This window comes from Oncorhynchus keta, chromosome 13 (genome assembly GCF_023373465.1).
Source record: "Oncorhynchus keta strain PuntledgeMale-10-30-2019 chromosome 13, Oket_V2, whole genome shotgun sequence".
In the NCBI taxonomy this organism is placed as follows: Eukaryota; Metazoa; Chordata; class Actinopteri; order Salmoniformes; family Salmonidae; genus Oncorhynchus; species Oncorhynchus keta.
In genome coordinates this window covers 30,371,468-30,392,782 of record NC_068433.1, presented here as the reverse complement: position 1 = coordinate 30,392,782, position 21,315 = coordinate 30,371,468, and the positions used below count along the sequence as shown (strand labels likewise).

Below are 21,315 nucleotides of genomic sequence, written 5' to 3'. Positions count from 1 at the left end.
CTGAAGGTCGCTGCCAAAGATTCTTCAACCAAGTACTGAGTAAAGGGTCTGGAAACTTATGTAAATGTGATATTTGCAAACATTTCTGAAAACGTGTTTTTGCTTTGTCATTATGGGGTATTGTGTGTAGATTGATGGGGGGGGGCAATTGAATCTATTTTAGAATAAAGCTGTAATGTAACAAAATGTGGAAAAATTCTAAATACTTTCCGAATGCACTGTATTTATTTATGTGTGTGTATGCACTGTATTTATTTATGTGTGTGTATGTACTGTATTTATTTATGTGTGTGTATGTACTGTATTTATTTATGTGTGTGTATGTACTGTATTTATTTATGTGTGTGTATGTACTGTATATATTTATGTGTGTGTATGTACTGTATATATTTATGTGTGTGTATGTACTGTATATATTTATGTGTGTGTATGTACTGTATATATTTATGTGTGTGTATGTACTGTATATATTTATGTGTGTGTATGTACTGTATTTATTTATGTGTGTGTATGTACTGTATATATATGTGTGTGTATGTACTGTATTTATTTATGTGTGTGTATGTACTGTATATATTTATGTGTGTGTATGTACTGTATTTATTTATGTGTGTGTATGTACTGTATATATTTATGTGTGTGTATGTACTGTATATATTTATGTGTGTGTATGTACTGTATATATTTATGTGTGTGTATGTACTGTATATATTTATGTGTGTGTATGTACTGTATATATATGTGTGTGTATGTACTGTATTTATTTATGTGTGTGTATGTACTGTATATATTTATGTGTGTGTATGTACTGTATTTATTTATGTGTGTGTATGTACTGTATATATTTATGTGTGTGTATGTACTGTATATATTTATGTGTGTGTATGTACTGTATATATTTATGTGTGTGTATGTACTGTATATATTTATGTGTGTGTATGTACTGTATTTATTTATGTGTGTGTATGTACTGTATATATATGTGTGTGTATGTACTGTATATATTTATGTGTGTGTATGTACTGTATATATTTAGTATTGTCCTGTTATAGTATTGTCCTGTTATAGTATTGTCCTGTTATAGTATTGTCCTGTTATAGTATTGTCCTGTTAGATAGTATTGTCCTGTTAGATAGTATTGTCCTGTTATGGTATTGTCCTGTTAGATAGTATTGTCCTGTTATGGTATTGTCCTGTTAGACGGTATTGTCCTGTTATGTATTGTCCTGTTATAGTATTGTCCCGTTATAGTATTGTCCCGTTATGGTATTGTCCCGTTATGGTATTGTCCCGTTATGGTATTGTCTTGTTAGACAATACCTATCCTTCTGTAGCTCAGTTGGTAGAGCATGGCGCTTGTAACGCCAGGGTAGTGGGTTCGATTCCCGGGACCACCCATACGTAGAATGTATGCACACATGACTGTAAGTCGCTTTGGATAAAAGCATCTGCTAAATGGCATATATTTATATTATTATTATTATTATTATTTATGTGTGTGTATGTACTGTATATATATGTGTGGTTGTTTTTGTGACAACATGTGACCGGACAACAACAACTTTATTCATCTTTTTATTTAGTTTGATCATTTTAGAACTTCTAGAACTATAGTTCCTCCCTGTGTTTTTGTACGCGAGCAGGTGTAAACGTGTACGCTGGGAGTCGTGAAGCAAGTACAGGGAGTGAAAATGTAATAATAAATAAAACATGGAAAGAAACATCTTCATAGTTTGGACATGTAGACCTCATTCCATGGAGGGCCGAGTGTCTGCAGGTTTTTGGTTTCTCCTTTCAATTAAGCCCAAGACAACAAGGTGTGGGGAGTTCCTTACTAATTAGCTAACTTAATTAATTAATCAAGTACAATGGAGGCGCGAAAACCCGCAGACACCCGGCCCTCCGTGGAATAAGTTTGACACCTGTGATCTATAGGGTACCACAAGTAAAATGTGACCTAAATAGGTTACATAGCAGAGGAGGTTACACACTATCTAGAACCTAAAAGTGTCCTTCAAATGTAACGATAGGAGAACCCTTTGAATAACTCTTTTTTATATCCAGGTAGAACCCTTTTGGTTCCAGGTAGAAACCTTTTGGGTTCCATGTAGAACCCTTTCCACAGAGGGTTCTATATGGAACCCAAAAGGGTTCTACCTGAAACCAAAAATGGATTACCCTATGGGGACAGCTGAAGAACCCTTTTAGGAACCCTTTTTTCTGCGAGTGTACTATTAGTCATAGAAAGATGTGTGTGTTCATGCAATGTCGTCTTTCTTTAGTGGGGTCCCCATTACCTGACAACATGATGACAGCATGTCTACCTGGAGTTACTATCAGTCATAGTCAGTCAGTCATAGTCATCATTACTGTGTTTACGTAATGCCAAGTGACCCTTGCACTATCCTCACACCAACCAATCAATAAAGACACGATGGATGCATCTCAAGTGGCACTCTATATAAAGGTGCTACTTAATCATTATACTTATGTAACCCATGTGAAATGGCTAGCGAGTTAGCGGTGCGTGCTAGTAACATTCAATCATTGACGTCATTTGCTCTGAGACCTTGAAGTAGTTGTTTCCCTAGCTCTGCAAGGCCAGTGGCTTTTGTGGAGTGATGGGTAACGATGCTTCGCGGGGGGACTGTTGTCGATGTGTTCAGAGGGTCCCTGGTCCGAGGCCAGATTTGGGCGAGGAGAGGGGCGGAAGCAATACTGTTAAACTCACACCATCCAATGATCACACAGCACTGTGTAAACATGGTAAAAGTGAGTAATCACGTCTTTCTATGTCTGATGGTAACCTATCCCATTTAAGCATGTTGGATGAAAGTGACACTTTCCTGTCAAATGACAGAACACCTCATGGTGATAGAAACAAATACTTGTTTGCAAATGTTGACTTCAACAACATGTGTCCAAACTCTGATCCTGGCTTGATGAAATACTAGGATGGAAGAAAACAAACATACTCCTCCTACCTCTACACAGTTTCTACCCTCTATTGAGCTTTCCCTGCACTAAACCTCAGTCCTAGTGATTTGTACAATGTCTGGTCAATTCTAAAAAAGAAAGAGCAGGATATTGGTCTCAGGCCCTTATGAAGTCTTTATCCTCATCCATCAGTCAGTTTTCCCACTGCACTACAGCGCACCCCAGTTAAAAAAAAAAAGATGTATCCCCTTTTTCTTTATATCCTATTGTGATCTTGTCTCATTGCTGCAACTCCCCAACAAGCGCAGGAGAGGTGAAGGTTGAGTCATGCATCCTCCAAAAATGACCCGCCAAACCGTGCTCCTTAACGCCGGCCTGCAAGCCGCACCAATGTTTTTGGAGGAAACACCTTTCAACTGACGACTGAGGTCAGCCTGCAGACGCCCAGCCCGCCACAAGGAGTCGCTAGAGCGTGATGAGCCAAGTGAAGCCCGCCCGGCCAAGCCCTCCCCTAACCTGGATGACGCTGGGCCGATTGTGCGCCGCCCTGCGGGACTCACGGACATGGCCGGTTTTGACACAGTCCAGGTTTGAACCCTAGCCTGTCGTGATGCATCGAGCTCTGTGAAGCAGTGACTTAGACTGGTGCCCCACTCGGGAAGCCCCCCACCCCAATTTTGTAACCTAGCAGATAATCAGACTCCTATCCCCAGATTCTGGACACACATACACACAAATTCTGCAGCGTTGGCTGTAGCAGACAGCTATGGGGGTTCTGTACTATACTTGTCAGCAAGTCTCCAAAGCCTTGCCAAGAAAGTCCCTGATGAAGCCAGAGAACCGGTCGTCCGGCTGCTCTCTCTCTGTTTGTGTGGAGCTACATTTAACCTACCTACCATGCCATCTCCACTAACACATGGTGCAGTTGATGGTGGCGACTAGGTTGCTGAGTTTTAGTTGATTTCTACTGTCTTCTTCGTCATTCAGAGCCTACGATGTCTTTAATGTCTCAAAGGGAAGACATCTTCATTGTTGTGCTTCCATGAGGTGAATTTGACCTCAGTGCAGGTTCCTTGAGGTTGTGGTTCCCAGATTTAGTCACAAGTGACAGGCAACGTGACACACTGTTGCTCCATTGTGTTTGTACTGTAAGGACTAGACTCTAGAGGACACACACACACATGCACAGACACACACACACACACAACGTTGCTGTTGTGTTATAATAGCCTGTGCTTCATGTTGTGCCTAATGATTAATAGATGACCCTCTGCTCTCTCCGTAGGCCTCCTGAATGTTGGAATGTATTTTCATATCTTATTCATAGGAGAGGTAATGTCAGGGAAAGAGGTGCAAACACGCACGCAGAGAGGGGCAGTATTTCTGATCCCTCAACATAACTGTCATTTTATGCCATTTGCATTTTAGTTTGATACACTAGTCTTTAGAGTGTCTTGTATTTCTAAGGTACATGTTTATGTATATTTTGCCCATCTCCGCATGCACACACACGCATGAAAAGGCAAACGAGGTAAAGAAGTGCCTGGTTAAAGTTTAAAACTCACATTTTTGAGTTTTGTCGAGCACACGGTTTGCATTTCCTGTTTTATCTCTCTCTCTAGAACTAGAGAGAGAGAGCCAAAGTAGGAAAGGCTGTAAGGGTTGTCACTTGTTTGTGTCGTGGTTACTTTGGAGTATAAACATTATAAACACCTGTTCTTTCGCGTAACATGTGGTTACGTCTTGGGATTAATATGTCAACTATCTGGGGCACCAGTGGAGGCTGCTGAGGGGAGGACGGCTCATGATAATGGCTGGAACGAAGTGAATGGAATGACATCCAACACATGGAAACCCTGTGTGTTGATGTATCGGATACTATTCCGCCTACTCCACTCCAGTCATTACCACGAGCCCATCCTCCCCAATTAAGGTGCCACCAACCTCCTGTGTTGAGCACGTTTGGAGTGATACACAATAAACAGTACAGATTGGTAAATAAAGGAGCTGTAGTTCTAAGTAGTATTGTAGGTCCTGGAGTTTTGGCAGTTCAAGTCATGTGGTCTGGAAAAACTCATGGTCCCGGCTATAAGTAGTGAAGTTGAACCGAGTTCTGTGCAGCGTAGCCTAGTGGTTAGAGCGTTGGACTAGTAACCGGAAGGTTGCGAGTTCAAACCCCTGAGCTGACAAGGTACAAATCTGTCGTTCTGCCCCTGAACAGGCAGTTAACCCACTGTTCCCAGGCCGTCATTGAAAATAAGAATATGTTCTTAACTGACTTGCCTGGTTAAATAAAGGTAAAATAAATACAAAATAAATAAAAATTATTTGACTTCTGACATCCAGGTAAAACAGCCAGAATGATGTACTCCAGGAGAAGGGACCGTTTCTGATCAGTCTTTGCCACAAAGTCTCACTGATCTCTCCGATTGATTTATCCTGCTTGGCTAAACAGCAGCTGATGCCTGCAGAGTGATGTGCGATGCGATGAGAACATTGGCTGGTTCCTTGTGTGACATATTTGAAATGGAGTTCAAACTGTATAGGGAGCATGAGTCACTCACAGTCGGTGACAGACAGACCTGCTTAACTCCTCCACACTCCTCAACTATCTACCAGGAGATACTGTAGTATGTGCTGGTGTGAAGTCCGATATGACTTGGAATGGACATTCGATATCATGCAAAACTGGTGTGATAGGCTATTAAAGGTGCATTTGTAACTTTCAATTCGTTTGAATTCCACAGTGGAATGAGATAGGACTAATACAAAAATAGCCTAAATTAGGCCAAGACCGCTACAATCATCAAGACCCACTACCTACTACAAAGAACAGGGGCAACACTTTCGACCAGAACTAAAAGTTTCAGAAATCACATATTTCATACCCGGACAGCTTTTTTATTACATATATGTAGGGCATTTGTTTATTTTAGGGCATTTATTTTAGCCACACCTAGAGTATGCGACTGTAGCAATGTGTATACATCTGTTGTTTAACTCTTTAATGCCCACCCTGCTCAGTGTTGTTGTAACATGTCGGTGTAGGCTGTAGGGACGTCCTGGTGTGTTGAAGCTACATCGTCACACACAAACACAAACACAAACACACACACACACACACACACACACACACACACACACACACACACACACACACACACACACACACACACACACACACACACACACACACACACACACACACACACACACACACACACACACACACACACACACACACACACACACACACACACACACACACACACACACACACACACACACACACACACACACACACACACACACACACACACACACACTGGTGTTTTACAGTTACGTCCATTAATTATTGACACCTGAGCTGAAAGCGGATGCAATAGAACGGGAAGGCTACAGGAAATGGGGAGAAGAGCACTCTGAGTTTCTTTGTGTCTCAGGGTACAAAGATTGAATTGTGAAAAGCCTTTGTGATATTTGGGGTATGACGTTGAACTGAGGCTGAGTAGAGAAGCTCTGACAATACAGCAGGTTGAGATGAAGTGAGAAAACAGACACGGTGACCAAATGGGAGATTCTACATCTTGGTAAAAACATTGGCTGTTACTTATAGCTGTGCAGATGGTTCTGCGTTTGAATGATGAGGATGATTTGTAATTTGAATAAAGCTGCGAAACGTTGCAACGGTAGTCATAGAAACCAGGACGGATGCACATGCAGCCATTCCCGCACACAAGCTACAACCTCCTTCCTCCCAACACACACACACACACACACACACACACACACACACACACACACACACACACACACACACACACACACACACACACACACACACACACACACACTCCTTTCTCACTCTATATACTGGCGCAGTCAATAAATAACAACAACATTGTAACAGCATCATCATACAGACTATCCCCGTTAGTGGCTCACAGGTGAAGCACACACAGATGTGTGGTGACTCATCGAACAACGTGCACTTACAACCACACTGGCAGCGTAAGGATACTATACAGCTCCCAGAACAGTTTTACTGCACGGCCACACAGCAAGGTTGAAGTGACCTGATAGAGCTACAGCTGTACTGTAACCATGAGTTATTTTAGCTTATGGACATGATATGAATGCATGATTTACAGGAAATTACGGATCTACGATACGAGCTGTGTTTTCCATGCACTTAGTCCGTCCCTCATTCAACCATAGAATATGAATGAGGTTGCCTCTAAACATTGATACAGAGGCTGACACTTCTTCAACCCGCTTAAGGATGATTGAAAGTTGGGTAATCTGATCCAAGATCTGTGATTAGGAGGAACTTCTTCACCTGTGGCTCGACAGTGAGAAGTCACACCTTCTCTTGGCACATACATCAGCAGAGCATGGTGGAGAGAAAAACAGAGAGGTTGTGTGAGAGAGAGACAGAGAGAAACATTGAGAGAGAAAGAGAGAGGTCACAATGAGTTAGATATAAGCTGCAGTCAGAGAGAAACAGAAAGTGAGACTAATCTCTCTGTGAGAAGATGATTGATAGTCTGACAGACTAGAGTGAATGTTAGTCATGTATTAGCTATCCTTCTCCCTCCCTTCTCCTCCCTCCTGTCCCTCCCCCTCCCATATGTATCAAAGCTTAACATTTTCTCCGGTCTCCTTCCCCTCCCTCCCTCTTTCTCTCCCTTCTCCTCCCTCCATTTTCTCCGGTCTCCTCCCCCCCCTTCACGTTTTCCCCGGTCTCTCTCTGTGCTCCCCAGAAGGCCTTATATAGCTGTAGGACTGTCTTGCCCAGCTCCTCACCGCAACGCCAGTTCAGTTCAGTCTCAGTCTCTCTTATAAATACCCCTGCTCAGACTAATATGGAAGTGCCTTGGCGGTATCGGATGGATAGCCTGTGATGGAGGAGGAGAAGTTGGAGGGGGCTGTGGGGGGGCTTTAGGGGGCAGGTGCCTTAATTTTCTGCAAAAACAGTCATCACACATTGTAGGCTAAGCAAGCTAGAAAAACAGATTAAAGAGGGCTGAAGCGTGTAGTGCGTAAAAATAGTCTGTTCTCGGTTGCAACACTCACTTCCCAACTGCCTCTGGACGCAACGTCAGCACAAGAACTGTTTGTCGGGAGCTTTATGAAATGGGTTTCCATGGCTGAGCAGCCGCACACAAGCCTAAGATCACCATGCGCAATGCCAAGCATCGGCTGGAATGGTGTAAAGTTCGCCGCCATTGGAGCAGTGGAAACACATTCTCTGGAGTGATGAATCACCATCTGGCAGTCCGACGGCTGAATCTGGCTTTGGCGGATGCCAGGAGAACGCTAACTGCCCGAATGCATAGTGCCAACTATAAAGTTTGGTAGAGGAGGAATAATGATCTGGGGCTGTTTTTCATGGTAGGGCTAGGCCCCTTAGTTCCAGTGAAGGGAAACCTCAACGCTACAGCATACAATGACCTTCTAGATGATTCTGTGCTTCCAACTTTGAGGCAACAGTTTGGGGGAAGGCCCTTTCCTGTTTCAGCATGACAATGCCCTGTGCACAAAGCAAGGTCCATACAGAAATGGTTTGTCGAGATTTGTGTGGAAGAACTTGACAGGCCTGCTGTTACAACAGCAAAGGGGGGACCAACTCAATATTAATGCCCATGATTTTGAAATTACATTTGCGACGAGCAGGTGTCCACATGTTTTTGGTCATGTAGTGTGTCTTGAACCACTACTGGAGTGGGCTATATCAGCTAATCATCGCTAATGTGGGCCAGATAAATCAGCTAGTTAGCACAGCTATGCTGTCAATACAAGCTAGTCTTCACTTGATTTAAATTTGTCCTGCTAATGACAAGCAGTAGAACTGCAGGTGCCCCTTTCCCTCACTGTGACTCCACACATGCTAGCAACAGCAAAGTAACTTACTACTGCCGGTATTTATTTCAAACTCACTGCTGTGAGCCGGTGGGTAGCTCATGCATGCTACCAGGACGCAATGCACTGGCGCGTTCGCGGTGGCAGAAGGGCGGGGGATGAGACTTTTTTCAATATTCATGAGTTTATAAGAACGGATCTACTTTAAACCTCTACAGGATCGGTGGGTCCCCGGCGGGACGGGTGATGTGATTAGCATGAGGTTGTAAGTAACAAGAACATTTCCCGGACATAGACATATCTGATATTGGCAGAAAGCTTAAATTCTTGTTAATCTAACCGCATTGACCAATTTACAGAAGCTATTATAGTGAAATAATACCATGCTATTGTTCAAGGAGAGTGCACAAAATGTATTAATATACCAATTAGGCACATTTGGGCAGTCTTGAGACAACATTTTCAATGGTTCATTGGATCAGTCTAAAACATTGCACATACACTGCTGCCATCTAGTGGCCAAAATCTAAATTGTGCCTGGGCTGGAATAATACATTATGGCCTCTCTCTTGCATCTCAAAGATGATGGTACAAAAAATAAATACAAAATAATTTATGTTTTTTTCTTTGTATTATCTTTTACCAGATCTAATGTGATATATTCTCCTACATTAATTAAACATTTCCACAAACTTCAAAGTGTTTCCTTTCAAATGGTATCAAGAATATGCATATCTTTGCTTCAGGTCCTGAGCTACAGGCAGTTAGATTTGGGTATGTCATTTTAGGTGATAAAAAAAAAAAGGGCCGATCCTTAAGAGGCAAGCAATTTGTCGCATTTAAAGTTACAAGGGATAAGAGACTAAACATTTTATACAAAGTAATTCCTTTTTTTTTTTAAACGCCACCAATCAAAAGTGCACTTTGTCCTTAGGAGGGCAAATACTGTGAATATGGGCCCTGAACTATAATTGTTCCGTCTGTTGTTGAAAGAGCAGTTGCCCTCATTCTCATTTCCCCCTTCTGATGACCAGGTGGCGAATCACATCTCTGCATGTCTGGCAGACATATCAGTGTGGATGACGGATCACCACCTCAAGCTGAACCTTGGCAAGACGAAGCTGCTCTTCCTCCCGGGGAAGGACTGCCCGTTCCATGATCTCGCCATCACGGTTGACAACTCCATTGTGTCCTCCTCCCAGAGCGCTAAGAACCTTGGCGTGATCCTGGACAACACCCTGTCGTTCTCAACTAACATCAAGGCGGTGGCCCGTTCCTGTAGGTTCATGCTCTACAACATCCGCAGAGTACGACCCTGCCTCACACAGGAAGCGGCGCAGGTCCTAATCCAGGCACTTGTCATCTCCCGTCTGGATTACTGCAACTCGCTGTTGGCTGGGCTCCCTGCCTGTGCCATTAAACCCCTACAACTCATCCAGAATGCTGCAGCCCGTCTGGTGTTCAACCTTCCCAAGTTCTCTCACGTCACCCTGCTCCTCCGCTCTCTCCACTGGCTTCCAGTTGAAGCTCGCATCCGCTACAAGACCATGGTGCTCGCCTACGGAGCTGTGAGGGGAACGGCACCTCAGTACCTCCAGGCTCTGATCAGGCCCTACACCCAAACAAGGGCACTGCGTTCATCCACCTCTGGCCTGCTCGCCTCCCTACCACTGAGGAAGTACAGTTCCCGCTCAGCCCAGTCAAAACTGTTCGCTGCTCTGGCCCCCCAATGGTGGAACAAACTCCCCCACGACGCCAGGACAGCGGAGTCAATCACCACCTTCCGGAGACACCTGAAACCCCACCTCTTTAAGGAATACCTAGGATAGGATAAAGTATTCCTTCTCACCCCCCCCCCCCCTTAAAAGATTTAGATGCACTATTGTAAAGTGGCTGTTCCACTGGATGTCATAAGGTGAATGCACCAATTTGTAAGTTGCTCTGGATATTAGCGTCTGCTAAATGACTTAAATGTAAATGTAAATGTAATTCTGAATCTCAGTTGTCTGTTGAAGTTGGATTATTCTGTACTCTGCATCTTGACCTGTCAGCATATCTGTGTACTATTGACAGTCCTGTATGGTGGAAGTATTCTGCAATCTATATACTGTCCTGTTATGTCATGACCAAATGTCCTAATATACACCGAGTCTACAAAACATTAGGAACACTTGCCCTTTCCATGACATAGATTGACTAGTTGAATCCAACTAGCTATTATCCCTTATTGATGCCACTTGTTAAGTCCACTTCAATCAGTGCAGATGAAGGGGGAGGTGCAGGTTAAATAATGATTTTTAAGCCTTGAGAGAATTGAGACATGGATTGTGCTTGTGTGCCATTCAGAGGGTGAATGAGCAAGAGTTTAAGTGCCTTTGAACGAGGTATGGTAGTATATGCCAGGCCCTGCGGTTTGAGTGTGTCAAGAACTGCAACGCTGCTGGGTTTTTTATGCTCAACAGTTTCCCGTGTGTATCAAGAATGGTCTCAACACCCAAAGGACATCCAGCCAACTTGACCCAATTGTTGGAAGCAATGAAGTCATCATGGGACAGCATCCCTGTGGATCGCTTTCGACACCTTGTAGAATCCATGCCTTGACGAAGTGAGGCTATTCTGACGGCAAAAGGGGGTGCAACTGCCATACTAACTTCCAAGAATGAATGACGACGTAATTAAATTGACAAGCATAGTAGTGGATTAGTATCCAGATTAGATCACACTATTAAAAGTACTATTGTGACGAGGCACAATATGTTAGTCTGGATATTGGGACACGTGCACTCGGTGTTATGCTTAGTTTAAGGTCTTTTCTTTTTACAGTCCTGTTGAATGAGGGTCTTGATATAGTCTTGTAATAGTCTCTGAAGGTGAATGACTATGGCAAGGATTCAGTCCAAAACCCATTGTCGACAATGCACCTTCTAAAGGCAACTTCCAGACGTTCGCGGAGATCGCATTCACGGTAACTCTGCGGAAGTTGGCTCAAGGGTAAATTACCTTTAAAGTCAAGTGCAGTGTGCTTGTCAAGGATGCACCTTTGATTGAATCGCAGCCTATATGTGAATGTCCTGTGCTAAAGCAAGACTTCTCTCTACAGTTACTCACCAGTCCAGTCGCCCTGACGTACCAGGTATGTTCAGGCCCTCAAAACACCCCTCTAGAAAGCTGCTGCCCTACAGCAACCCCTCAGCAGCTTTCTTTCAATGCTCTGTGACTGTGTGTGTCCCAAATGGCACCCTATTCTCTAATTATTGCACTACATTTTACCAGAGCCGTAGGGCCCAGGTCAAAAGTAGTGCACGATATAGGGAATAGGTTGCCATTTGGGAGGCAGACTAAGATTGTGCACAAATGGACTGCAGTAATGAATGTAATGTTGCAAGTAAAGATGTCCTATACTCACCACAGCTGAGAAAGAAATAAGCAAAACAAATGAAATAGGTTATAGCTGGTCTAACCCCTTCATCCCTTCATTCATTTGTTCTTTCATTTGTTTGTTCGTCCATCCATCCATCCATCCATCCATCCATCCATCCATCCATCCATCCACCTACCCACCCACCCACCCACCCACCCACCCAACCCTTTAACAAATGTTTGCAAAACAGAGATGCTGGCCTCAAGGTATGCTTGACAAGAGAGCAGAACTTGTACCATTGGCTTTACTGTTAACCAAAGCCACATGATAGCAGGCATCTAGGTTTAGCGGCCATCTTGCTGCCAAATTCAGGGTTGCTGTGGGAGGCTGGTTTGGCTGAGGTGGAGTAGAGGCTTGTGCCGAACCATGACATGGCTCGAAATGGTGTAAATATTGCCCAGCTGACCGTTTCCCTGAGTTGGTGTTATCTGAGCTGGACATATTAACAAAACGTTTTTTTAATGGATATTGGCTGCTTTTAAATTATACATATTCTGCAATTAAAAAGTACAATGTTTTTTCTGCTGATGAAATGTGTTTCACATATTGCCATAGATTGGTGGCGTCTAGTGGATAAGAAGAGAACAAAATGTGTGCGTCTCTGTGGGTGTGTGTGCGTGCGTGCATGCGTGTGTGTGCAAGTGTGTGTGTGTGTTAGTGAGTTTGCGTATGTAGGCAATAACCCCACAGTATGTGAGTTTACTTTCCCATAGCCTGAGCCCTTCTCCTTTCCACTGCCCACTGCACCTGTCGTGACCACGTCTTTACCCGTCGACACACTCACACTATGTCCCATACCACTGCCCCCCTTTAATTTCTCTGCCCTCTCGTTGGCCGGGCTAGCTGTCCGTCAATGGGTCCAGTTTCACACAGATTTAGAAAGTGCAAAGGCAGCGCTCTAAAGCTGTTGCTTTTAAGGCCTTGAAAGTAGGAAGAAATACCATGGGATGTGGGGTGGGAGTGGGGGGTCCTTACAGAGAGTATGTGGGAAATATATTTTTCATCCAGGCAAGCGGAGTGCAGTGCGATCATATGTGTCTAGGGCTGGACTGGAGTGCTGAGCACCCCATTCTTAAGTGAGGGACGGCACAGCTTTAAACATAGACTACAGGTATAAGTTTAGCCAATAGGAACCTCTTTCAAGCTGAACAGGCGGGTTTGGGGGGGGGGGGATTGTGTTGGCTCACACACAAAACTACTCATTTCTAAATCAACCCCATGCCCCTATAGGCACTTGTGTAGATCTGAAATTATATGATAGGCATAAGCAATATGGCGAAGATTCCACTTAGCCTATCAGAGGGCAAGGTTGAGCTACTAAGATATTGCTAATAACTATCTATTCAGGATTGTTCAGTGTGCAAACAGGGCTAGTGATCTATTTGAAATGGAGCGGAAAACAGACGTTAGGAGGCGGGCTCTGATACTGCTCGGACTCTTACACTCTCTTTCTTTCTCCCTCTTCTCTGCAGCTTGCAGCCCAGGTTCTGGATGATCTCGATGACGAAGACATCGGATTCGGCCTTGTGGATGAGAAGAAGGACGTCTCTGTCGCCAAGAAGCTGGGTAAGACCGCACTCATCTCTTGACCCCTTTTCCTCATCATTAAAACGCCAGCTCTTCAGTCTGACTTCGCATTGGAATCCTGATCTTTCCTGCCCCCTTCTGCCTGAGGAGTGGTATCACTCCTGTTGGAATAGACTGAAGTAAAGACAGGCATGGCATTTACAGTATCTTGGGGCCCAAAACACAGGCAATGTTTTAACGTATATTTGCAGCTAAAACTTTAATACGGAACATATTATATGAGTTTTTCCTGACAAGGAATGTTCTTGGCCCTAGTTGAGGGCCATAGCTATAGTCATGAAAAATGGTGTTCATGATACGTGGTTAGGAAATACTCAGGGCCCTAGAAACCAGACACATACAGTAAACACCTCGGTATCACCCACAGGACATCATTCAGCCACCAGAGAGCTGTAGTGGTCTAAAAACCATCCCGAGCAGAGATCTAAGGCTCGAGCAGAGATCATCCCTAGCAGAGATCTAACTGGCTGCTTCTCTACACAACCTATGTCTCTTTTGTCATATACATCTTATCTTTTTCTCATACTGCCACGCCCCTGGGCGAATATAAAAGTCAAAAGAGGGTCAGTCACCGCTCTGCAAAGAAACAATACAAGCATTCTATTCTACTTCAAGAGGGAGGCATTCACATGATAGTTATACTGTGTATAAAAAAAGAATACACTGTTTCACAAAAGCGAGGTCAAGTCATGCAACTGTAAATGGTAAAGCCTACTGGGGTAGAACTTGGTTCAGGCAATAAACAACATTGTCTGGATGGAATTCATTCAATCACAGATAACGTCGTTAACCACATTGCAGGTTTACTCTGAATTTTTTGCACTCTATTTAAGTAAGGCCAAGTGTGGTTTCAAGCCCATATTCAAAATCCAATGAACAAATCCTCTGCAAGAAGAATGGCTTGCAGTTACCAACAAACTTGCCCCATCGCTTTCCTAGCCCCAATTTCTGACCTCCTAGCTAGAAATCCTTACCTGTCCCCCCCTAAACTTCAGCCCCTAACCAGAGTTCCTAACCTGTCCGCTAAACCCTAGCCCCTAAGTAGAGTTTCCTAACCTGTCCACTAACACCTAGCCCCTACCCAGAGTTCCTAACCTGTCCGCTAAACCCTAGCCCCTAAGTGGAGTTTCCTAACCTGTCCACTAACACCTAGCCCCTACCCAGAGTTCCTAACCTGTCCGCTAAACCCTAGCCCCTAAGTAGAGTTTCCTTACCTGTCCACTAACACCTAGCCCCTACCCAGATTTTCTAAACTGCCCCATTCCTCCCCGAGCCCCCATCAGTTTCTTAGTCCCTAGCTCCTAAAGAAAGTCCCTAACCTGTCCTTCTCTTATATCCCAGGTCTGGATGAGGTGGAGAGCATCTATATCTTTGTCGATAATGAGATAATTGAGTACGATGGCGAGCTGGCCGCTGACACCCTGGTGGAGTTTCTCTATGATGTGAGTAACTATAACAACATTATATAGTTATTTGGTTGTCGTCACTTTACTTTATCTTGGCTGCAGTCACTGTGTTGTAACTTTACTATAGTGCTCTTACTCTGTGTAAACCCCAAATTGTAATTACAATGCTGAACATGACGCATTATTACAATCTATTCACTAATGTAATTTCATAGTACTGTCAATACTTAGAAATATTGTTTGAAAAAGAGTTTAATTTGTCAAAGAAGGCAAAAAAGGATTGACTAATACTATATACATTGTCAATGTCAAATCTCTTCTAATCCGCTCCTCACGTAAATCTTCTCTCTCCCCCTCTTCTCTCCCTCTTCCTTCACCTCTCTTCTCTCTCTCCCCATGTCGCTTCCACTCTGCAGGTGATTGAGGACCCTGTGGAGATCATTGATAATGAGCGTGAGCTCAAGGGCTTCCACAACATCGATGAGGACATCAAGCTGGTCGGCTACTTCAAGAGTGAGAAATCCCCCCGTAAGTACAGCCAATCAACTCTGCAGGAAAGACCCGAGAAATCATGACTAAAAGTTGCTTGGATATGAAAAGCTAGCCTGGTAACAGAACTGTTTGTGCTGTCCTGATAACTCCTGTGGTCATTGTCACACAATTGGCACAAACAGATCTGGGATCAGTCTAATGCGATGCTAGGCACAACACCTACAGTGTATTTGTGAACCACATACAGGTACTCGATGCTGTATTCTGACAATTTCCTCTTATCAAGTATGTCAAGGGGATTCTCACATTAGGTTCATGTTGTTTTTCTCTTTTACAGACTTCATTGAGTATGACGATGCTGCCGAGGAGTTCCACCCCTTCATCAAATTCTTCGCCACCTTTGACGCCAAGGTATGGAACCACAGAGGGCTGAATTAGATTCTTATATATTCTAAACTCCATTCTGGAAAATTGTCATTGATCCCATTGCAAATGGACCCTTCTTATGCTGTATCATTTTTTGTTTTTTCAAATTGAAGACATATAAGTTACCAAAATGCCTTCACATTTTAAGTTAAGTCAACTCAATAAATTAAGTGGAGTTACATTACAATTGAAGTTACATCACAAGAAACAACTTTCGTCCGTGAGGTAAATCAACTTTAAAAAATTCAAACGCAAATGATTTACAGCCTAATTGATGGTCTTTGTCCCCATCCAGATTGCCAAGAAGCTAAAGATGAAACTGAACGAGGTTGACTTCTATGAACCCTTCATGGAGGAGCCAGTGACCATCCCAGGACAGCCCTACTCTGAGGCTGAGCTTGTAGACTACATCGAGGAGCATGACAGGTGAGTTTGGCCCTACAGTACAGCTGATGTACAATGCAAAGCTGGAAGTCCCATGGTAGGTTATGAGGTGATTTACTTCACACATATAGACAAAATGCGGCTCAAACTACATTACTTGTTTCCTGGCCACTGTGCTCTTGCTTCTGCCTTTGCTTGCTTGCTCTTTAGGGTCTAGGCCCGAGTTACGGTAAAAGTACTTTGTGAAAACTGATGTAAAAAAGTGCTTTATAAATTAATGTGATTGATTGACTGATGTCATTCTCCTTCCAGGCCCACTCTGAGGAAGCTTGAGCCCCACAGCATGTACGAGACCTGGGTAAGATTTCTTCACTCACTATTGAACTGGAACTATACAGTGAGCCTACTTTTCATGGAGATGTACAGTAGGCCAGACTCTCATCCCTTTCTTTCTTTCTTTCTTTCTTTCTTTCTTTCTTTCTTTCTTTCTTTCTTTCTTTCTTTCTTTCTTTCTTTCTTTCTTTCTTTCTTTCTTTCTTTCTTTCTTTCTTTCTTTCTTTCTGTCTGTCTGTCTGTCTGTCTGTCTGTCTGTCTGTCTGTCTGTCTGTCTGTCTGTCTGTCTTTCTGTCTGTCTGTCTGTCTGTCTGTCTGTCTGTCTTTCTTTCTTTCTTTCTTTCTTTCTTTCTTTCTTTTTTTCTTTCAGGAGGATGACATAGATGGAGAGCACATTGTTGCCTTTGCTGAGGAGGATGACCCTGGTAATGTACATTGCACTAGTTGAAAGTAAAGCTGAAAAAATAACGGAAGTGGGAACTTCTGTTTTTCAGGCGTCATATTTTAGGTCATAAAAGGATTGCTAGAAAATAGTTGGAAAGGTTGAGAATGGAATTGTCTTTCAATGCCGAAAGGTAGCAGGGGGGGGCAGCAGTACCTGACCTTTGACCTTTCCCCAGATGGTTATGAGTTCCTGGAGATCCTAAAGGAGGTGGCCCGTGAGAACACTGACAACGCTGACCTCAGCATCATCTGGATTGACCCCGACGATTTCCCCCTGGTAAGACCTGAAGAAATCGGATGCATATGTGCCTGGGCAATGGTGTAAACGGAGCAGCTGCAGACCCACTTTAAAAATTGGGGTGCAAAAGTATGGTTTTGCACACCTACTTTTTTAACAAAAAAATGATCATGATCTATTGGGTAATTTGACATTTAAAACGCAATCTCCGAAAATGTATGCGACAGTATAATGATTTGTGGTTTTAAGAACCAAAACGCAATTAGATTATAATATAATAATAATAATATATGCCATTTAGCAGACGCTTTTATCCAAAGCGACTTACAGTCATGTGTGCATACATTCTACGTATGGGTGGTCCCGGGGATCGAACCCACTACCCTGGCGTTACAAGCACCATGCTCTACCAACTGAGCTACAGAAGGACCGTGCCGTTCTTTGTTTCTATCACAGGAGGTTGGTGGCACCTAAATTGGAGAAGACGGGCTCGTGGTGATGGCTGGAGCGGTATAAGTGGAATGGTATCAAATACACAAAACATGGTTTCCATGTGTTTGATGCCATTCCATTCGCTCCGTTCCAGCCATTATTATGAGCCGTCCTCCCCTCAGCAGCCTCCACTGGTTTGTATTCATACTCATTAAAATTAGGCGTAAACAATTATGAAATATGCAGGCTGAATATGAGTAGCTCTCAAAAAATGTATTGGGTATGAAATAACTGTTATGAAAGAAAATATTGGAGACCCCTGCTCCATTCTAAACCAAAATATTTGTTATTCTATTGTGGATTCTGGGCAAATAAATTAATAATACGTTTGAAATATTATTTTTATGTGAACATAATCTATGTTTTTGTTCAATGCCCTACCAGATAACTGTACAAAATGAAGTGCAAAGTTCTAATTCAAGTCCTTAGTGGATAAAACAATATTATTCCTTTGATTTCCTTTGCACATTGTCATGTGTTATCCTGGCCACATTCTTAATAGTTTGGCCTGTCAATCAATCACTGTGGGTGGGATTGCCAAGGGAGGAACTGGATATTGAGAGTCACAGGATTGGTAGGGTTTCAAACCTGTCAATACATTATTGGGGGTGGAATTTTTAGGGAAGGGGGTAGATTAGAATATAATTTATTGTGGCAAGACCTACGAAACATAGCAAATTCTGCATTTCCTTTGATTTTTCTCTTTATTTCCTTCTCTTCTTTAGCTTGTGCCCTACTGGGAGAAGACATTCGGCATTGACCTTGGTTCTCCTCAGATCGGTGTCGTGGATGTAGAAGATGTAAGTCTAATATTCTCATCCTTCCTGGTTGCTCTGCTGTCTTTAGTACAGTAATTTCATTATGCTGTTTCATCAAACTCAACTGTACCTTTTCCTCCTTGCTCCCTGGGGATTGTTGCTGGTCTATTTTCAGTCTCTCGTTAGCTTCAATGCCTATTTGCCTTTAGCCTATTTAGTGTCCATCTTGTGTGTGATCTCACTGTGTATTCCCTCTCAGGCTGATAGTGTGTGGATGGAGATGGATGATGATGAGGACATGCCCACTGCTGATGAGCTTGAGGACTGGATCGAGGACGTGCTGTCTGGAAAGATCGACCCAGACGATGATGACGACGATGACGACGATGACGACGATGACGATGATGATGATGACGATGATGATGACGACGATGATGATGATGATGACGATGATGACGACGATGATGACGACGATGATGACGACGACGATGACGATGATGATGATGATGACGATGACGATGATGACGACGACGACGAATAAATGATCGCCTGCCATCCTTGGGTTTACTCGGCTTTAACCGACAGTGGCCAAAAGCCGGCACCAATATTCAGTTTCCTAACATCTCGTCGTAAACACACGCTGTGTCTCTTCCTGTTTGCTTTCTGTATCTCTTTCTCAAATCCCTGGTCAGATAGTCAAGTGACACACCCAAAGGGCAACACCTAAATCAATTTTACTGGGTAAGAAAAGACACGAAAGCAGGGGGAAGTTTTTGTCTGTGAAAAGAAGAACGGGTTGTGGTTGAATTGTAAGTTCTGTGTTCTTTGTTGTATGAAATGTTTGTCTCTCGGGGTTTTAACTGTCTGTGTGTATGTGAGAACTAAGCTGAGGAAAACTAGCATGTTTGACCTGGTTTTGTTTATCTCGTTTAGCACTAGTCAGGGATGCCCCCTTTCCCCTTCCTCCTTTATCCCATTTTTCTGTATTCTGGAACCACTACATGTTTTCTACTGGTAAAGAGAAGCAACAACCAACTTATTGTACCATTTTTTAAAGAAAAGGAAACTTAACCTCTCTGAAACGTCTTAAGAATAACATAGTTTGAGAAAGTGATAAAGATCTTGGAATTCACAAAAAATGCAAAATCATTTGATTGTTTCTGGTCCGATATTGGGAAAAAAGAAAATATTTAAAAATCCATTCTTGTTGTTTGTCATAATTTCTTAATGAATGTGAATGTGTGTGTGTGTGACCAACTATCAAACAAATACATTTCCATTTCATAACAATTTCTAAACTACATAACTGTGAACCCATTAAAAAAACAAATTCATATTGATGATGATTACAAATCAAAAACAATCCAATTCAATTATTTAAGAATGTCAGAGAGACAAGACTATGTTAGCTTCATATTTCTGGGCAAAAATAAAAGGTGCAAAATTCCCACAACAGCAAACATTTCATAAATCTGGCTCAGAGAGTATGTTACTGCCGTGATGACAGGTGGCTTAAAACACATGGTATACAGGTATGTGTTATGATATAGCACACGTGGAGTATGCATTATGCTTTCAGTAACTTAACTGGCCAATGGTGAGGCAGCTTTACTATAAAGTACTCTACTAAGTAAGACTATAAAATACATTCCGTTGTCTTGATAAAACCTGAACTCTCCCAGGTTCGCTACATGGTTCTTGTTGGAAGGTTCAACTGACTGATTGCACATTAAGCAGAGGAGCTACAATATTGTATGTTGACTCTTTTAAAATCTCAGATGGCCATTCACAAAAAAATGCATTAGTATTTTGGTAAATGGGTGCTTGGTATGAATCCTTTTTGACAGTAAAAGGGGTAAACTGTATATACAGCAAAATTATCTCTCTCTCTCTCTCCCTCTCTCTCTCTCTCTCTCTCTCTCTCTCTCTCTCTCTCTCTCTCTCTCTCTCTCTCTCTCTCTCTCTCTCTCTCTCTCTCTCTCTCAATTCAATTCAATTTAAGGGCTTTATTGGCATGGGAAACATATGTTAAGTAAAGTAGATAATAAACAAAAGTGAAATAAAAAATACGAACTAACAGTAAACATTATACTCACAAAAGTTCCAAAAGAATAAAGACATTTGAAATGTCATATTATGTGCAAATAATTAAAGTACAAATGGGAAAATAAATACATATAAATATGGGTTGTGTTTACAATGGTGTTTGTTCTTCACTAGTTGCCATTTTCTTGTGGCAACAGGTCACAAATCTTACTACTGTGATGGCACACTGTGGTATTTCACCCAATAGATATGGGCGTTTATCAAAATTGGATTTGTTTTCAAATTCATTGTGGGTCTGTGTAATCTGAGGGAAATGTGTGTCTCTAATATGGTCATACATTTGGCGGGAGGTTAGGAATTGCAGCTCAGTTTCCCCATTTTCCTCATTTTGTGGGCCGTGTGCACATAGCCTGTCATTTCTTGAAAGCCAGGTCTACCTACAGTGGCCTATCTCAATAGCAAGGCTATGCACACTGAGTCTGTAAAAAG

General features: G+C 42.7%; 1 protein-coding gene across 2 annotated transcripts in view; it reads left to right on the top strand.

Annotated features, from left to right (window-relative positions):
- The window catches only part of casq1b (calsequestrin 1b), a 31,589-nt gene extending 11,608 nt beyond the window's left edge, over nt 1–19,981 (top strand). Inside the window, exons 2-12 of one of the 2 annotated variants that reach the window (XM_035783857.2) lie at nt 11,900–11,932; nt 13,693–13,786; nt 15,149–15,249; nt 15,630–15,741; nt 16,043–16,116; nt 16,427–16,557; nt 16,828–16,873; nt 17,219–17,273; nt 17,469–17,569; nt 18,748–18,822; nt 19,040–19,981. In XM_035783857.2, the coding sequence (XP_035639750.1) occupies nt 11,900–11,932; nt 13,693–13,786; nt 15,149–15,249; nt 15,630–15,741; nt 16,043–16,116; nt 16,427–16,557; nt 16,828–16,873; nt 17,219–17,273; nt 17,469–17,569; nt 18,748–18,822; nt 19,040–19,321 (1,104 nt within the window). In that variant the 3' untranslated portion in view covers nt 19,322–19,981. The remainder of the gene's footprint in view (nt 1–11,899; nt 11,933–13,692; nt 13,787–15,148; nt 15,250–15,629; nt 15,742–16,042; nt 16,117–16,426; nt 16,558–16,827; nt 16,874–17,218; nt 17,274–17,468; nt 17,570–18,747; nt 18,823–19,039) is intronic. The other variant, XM_035783858.2, reaches the window with a different exon arrangement.
- Nucleotides 19,982–21,315: the final 1,334 nt, after the last annotated feature.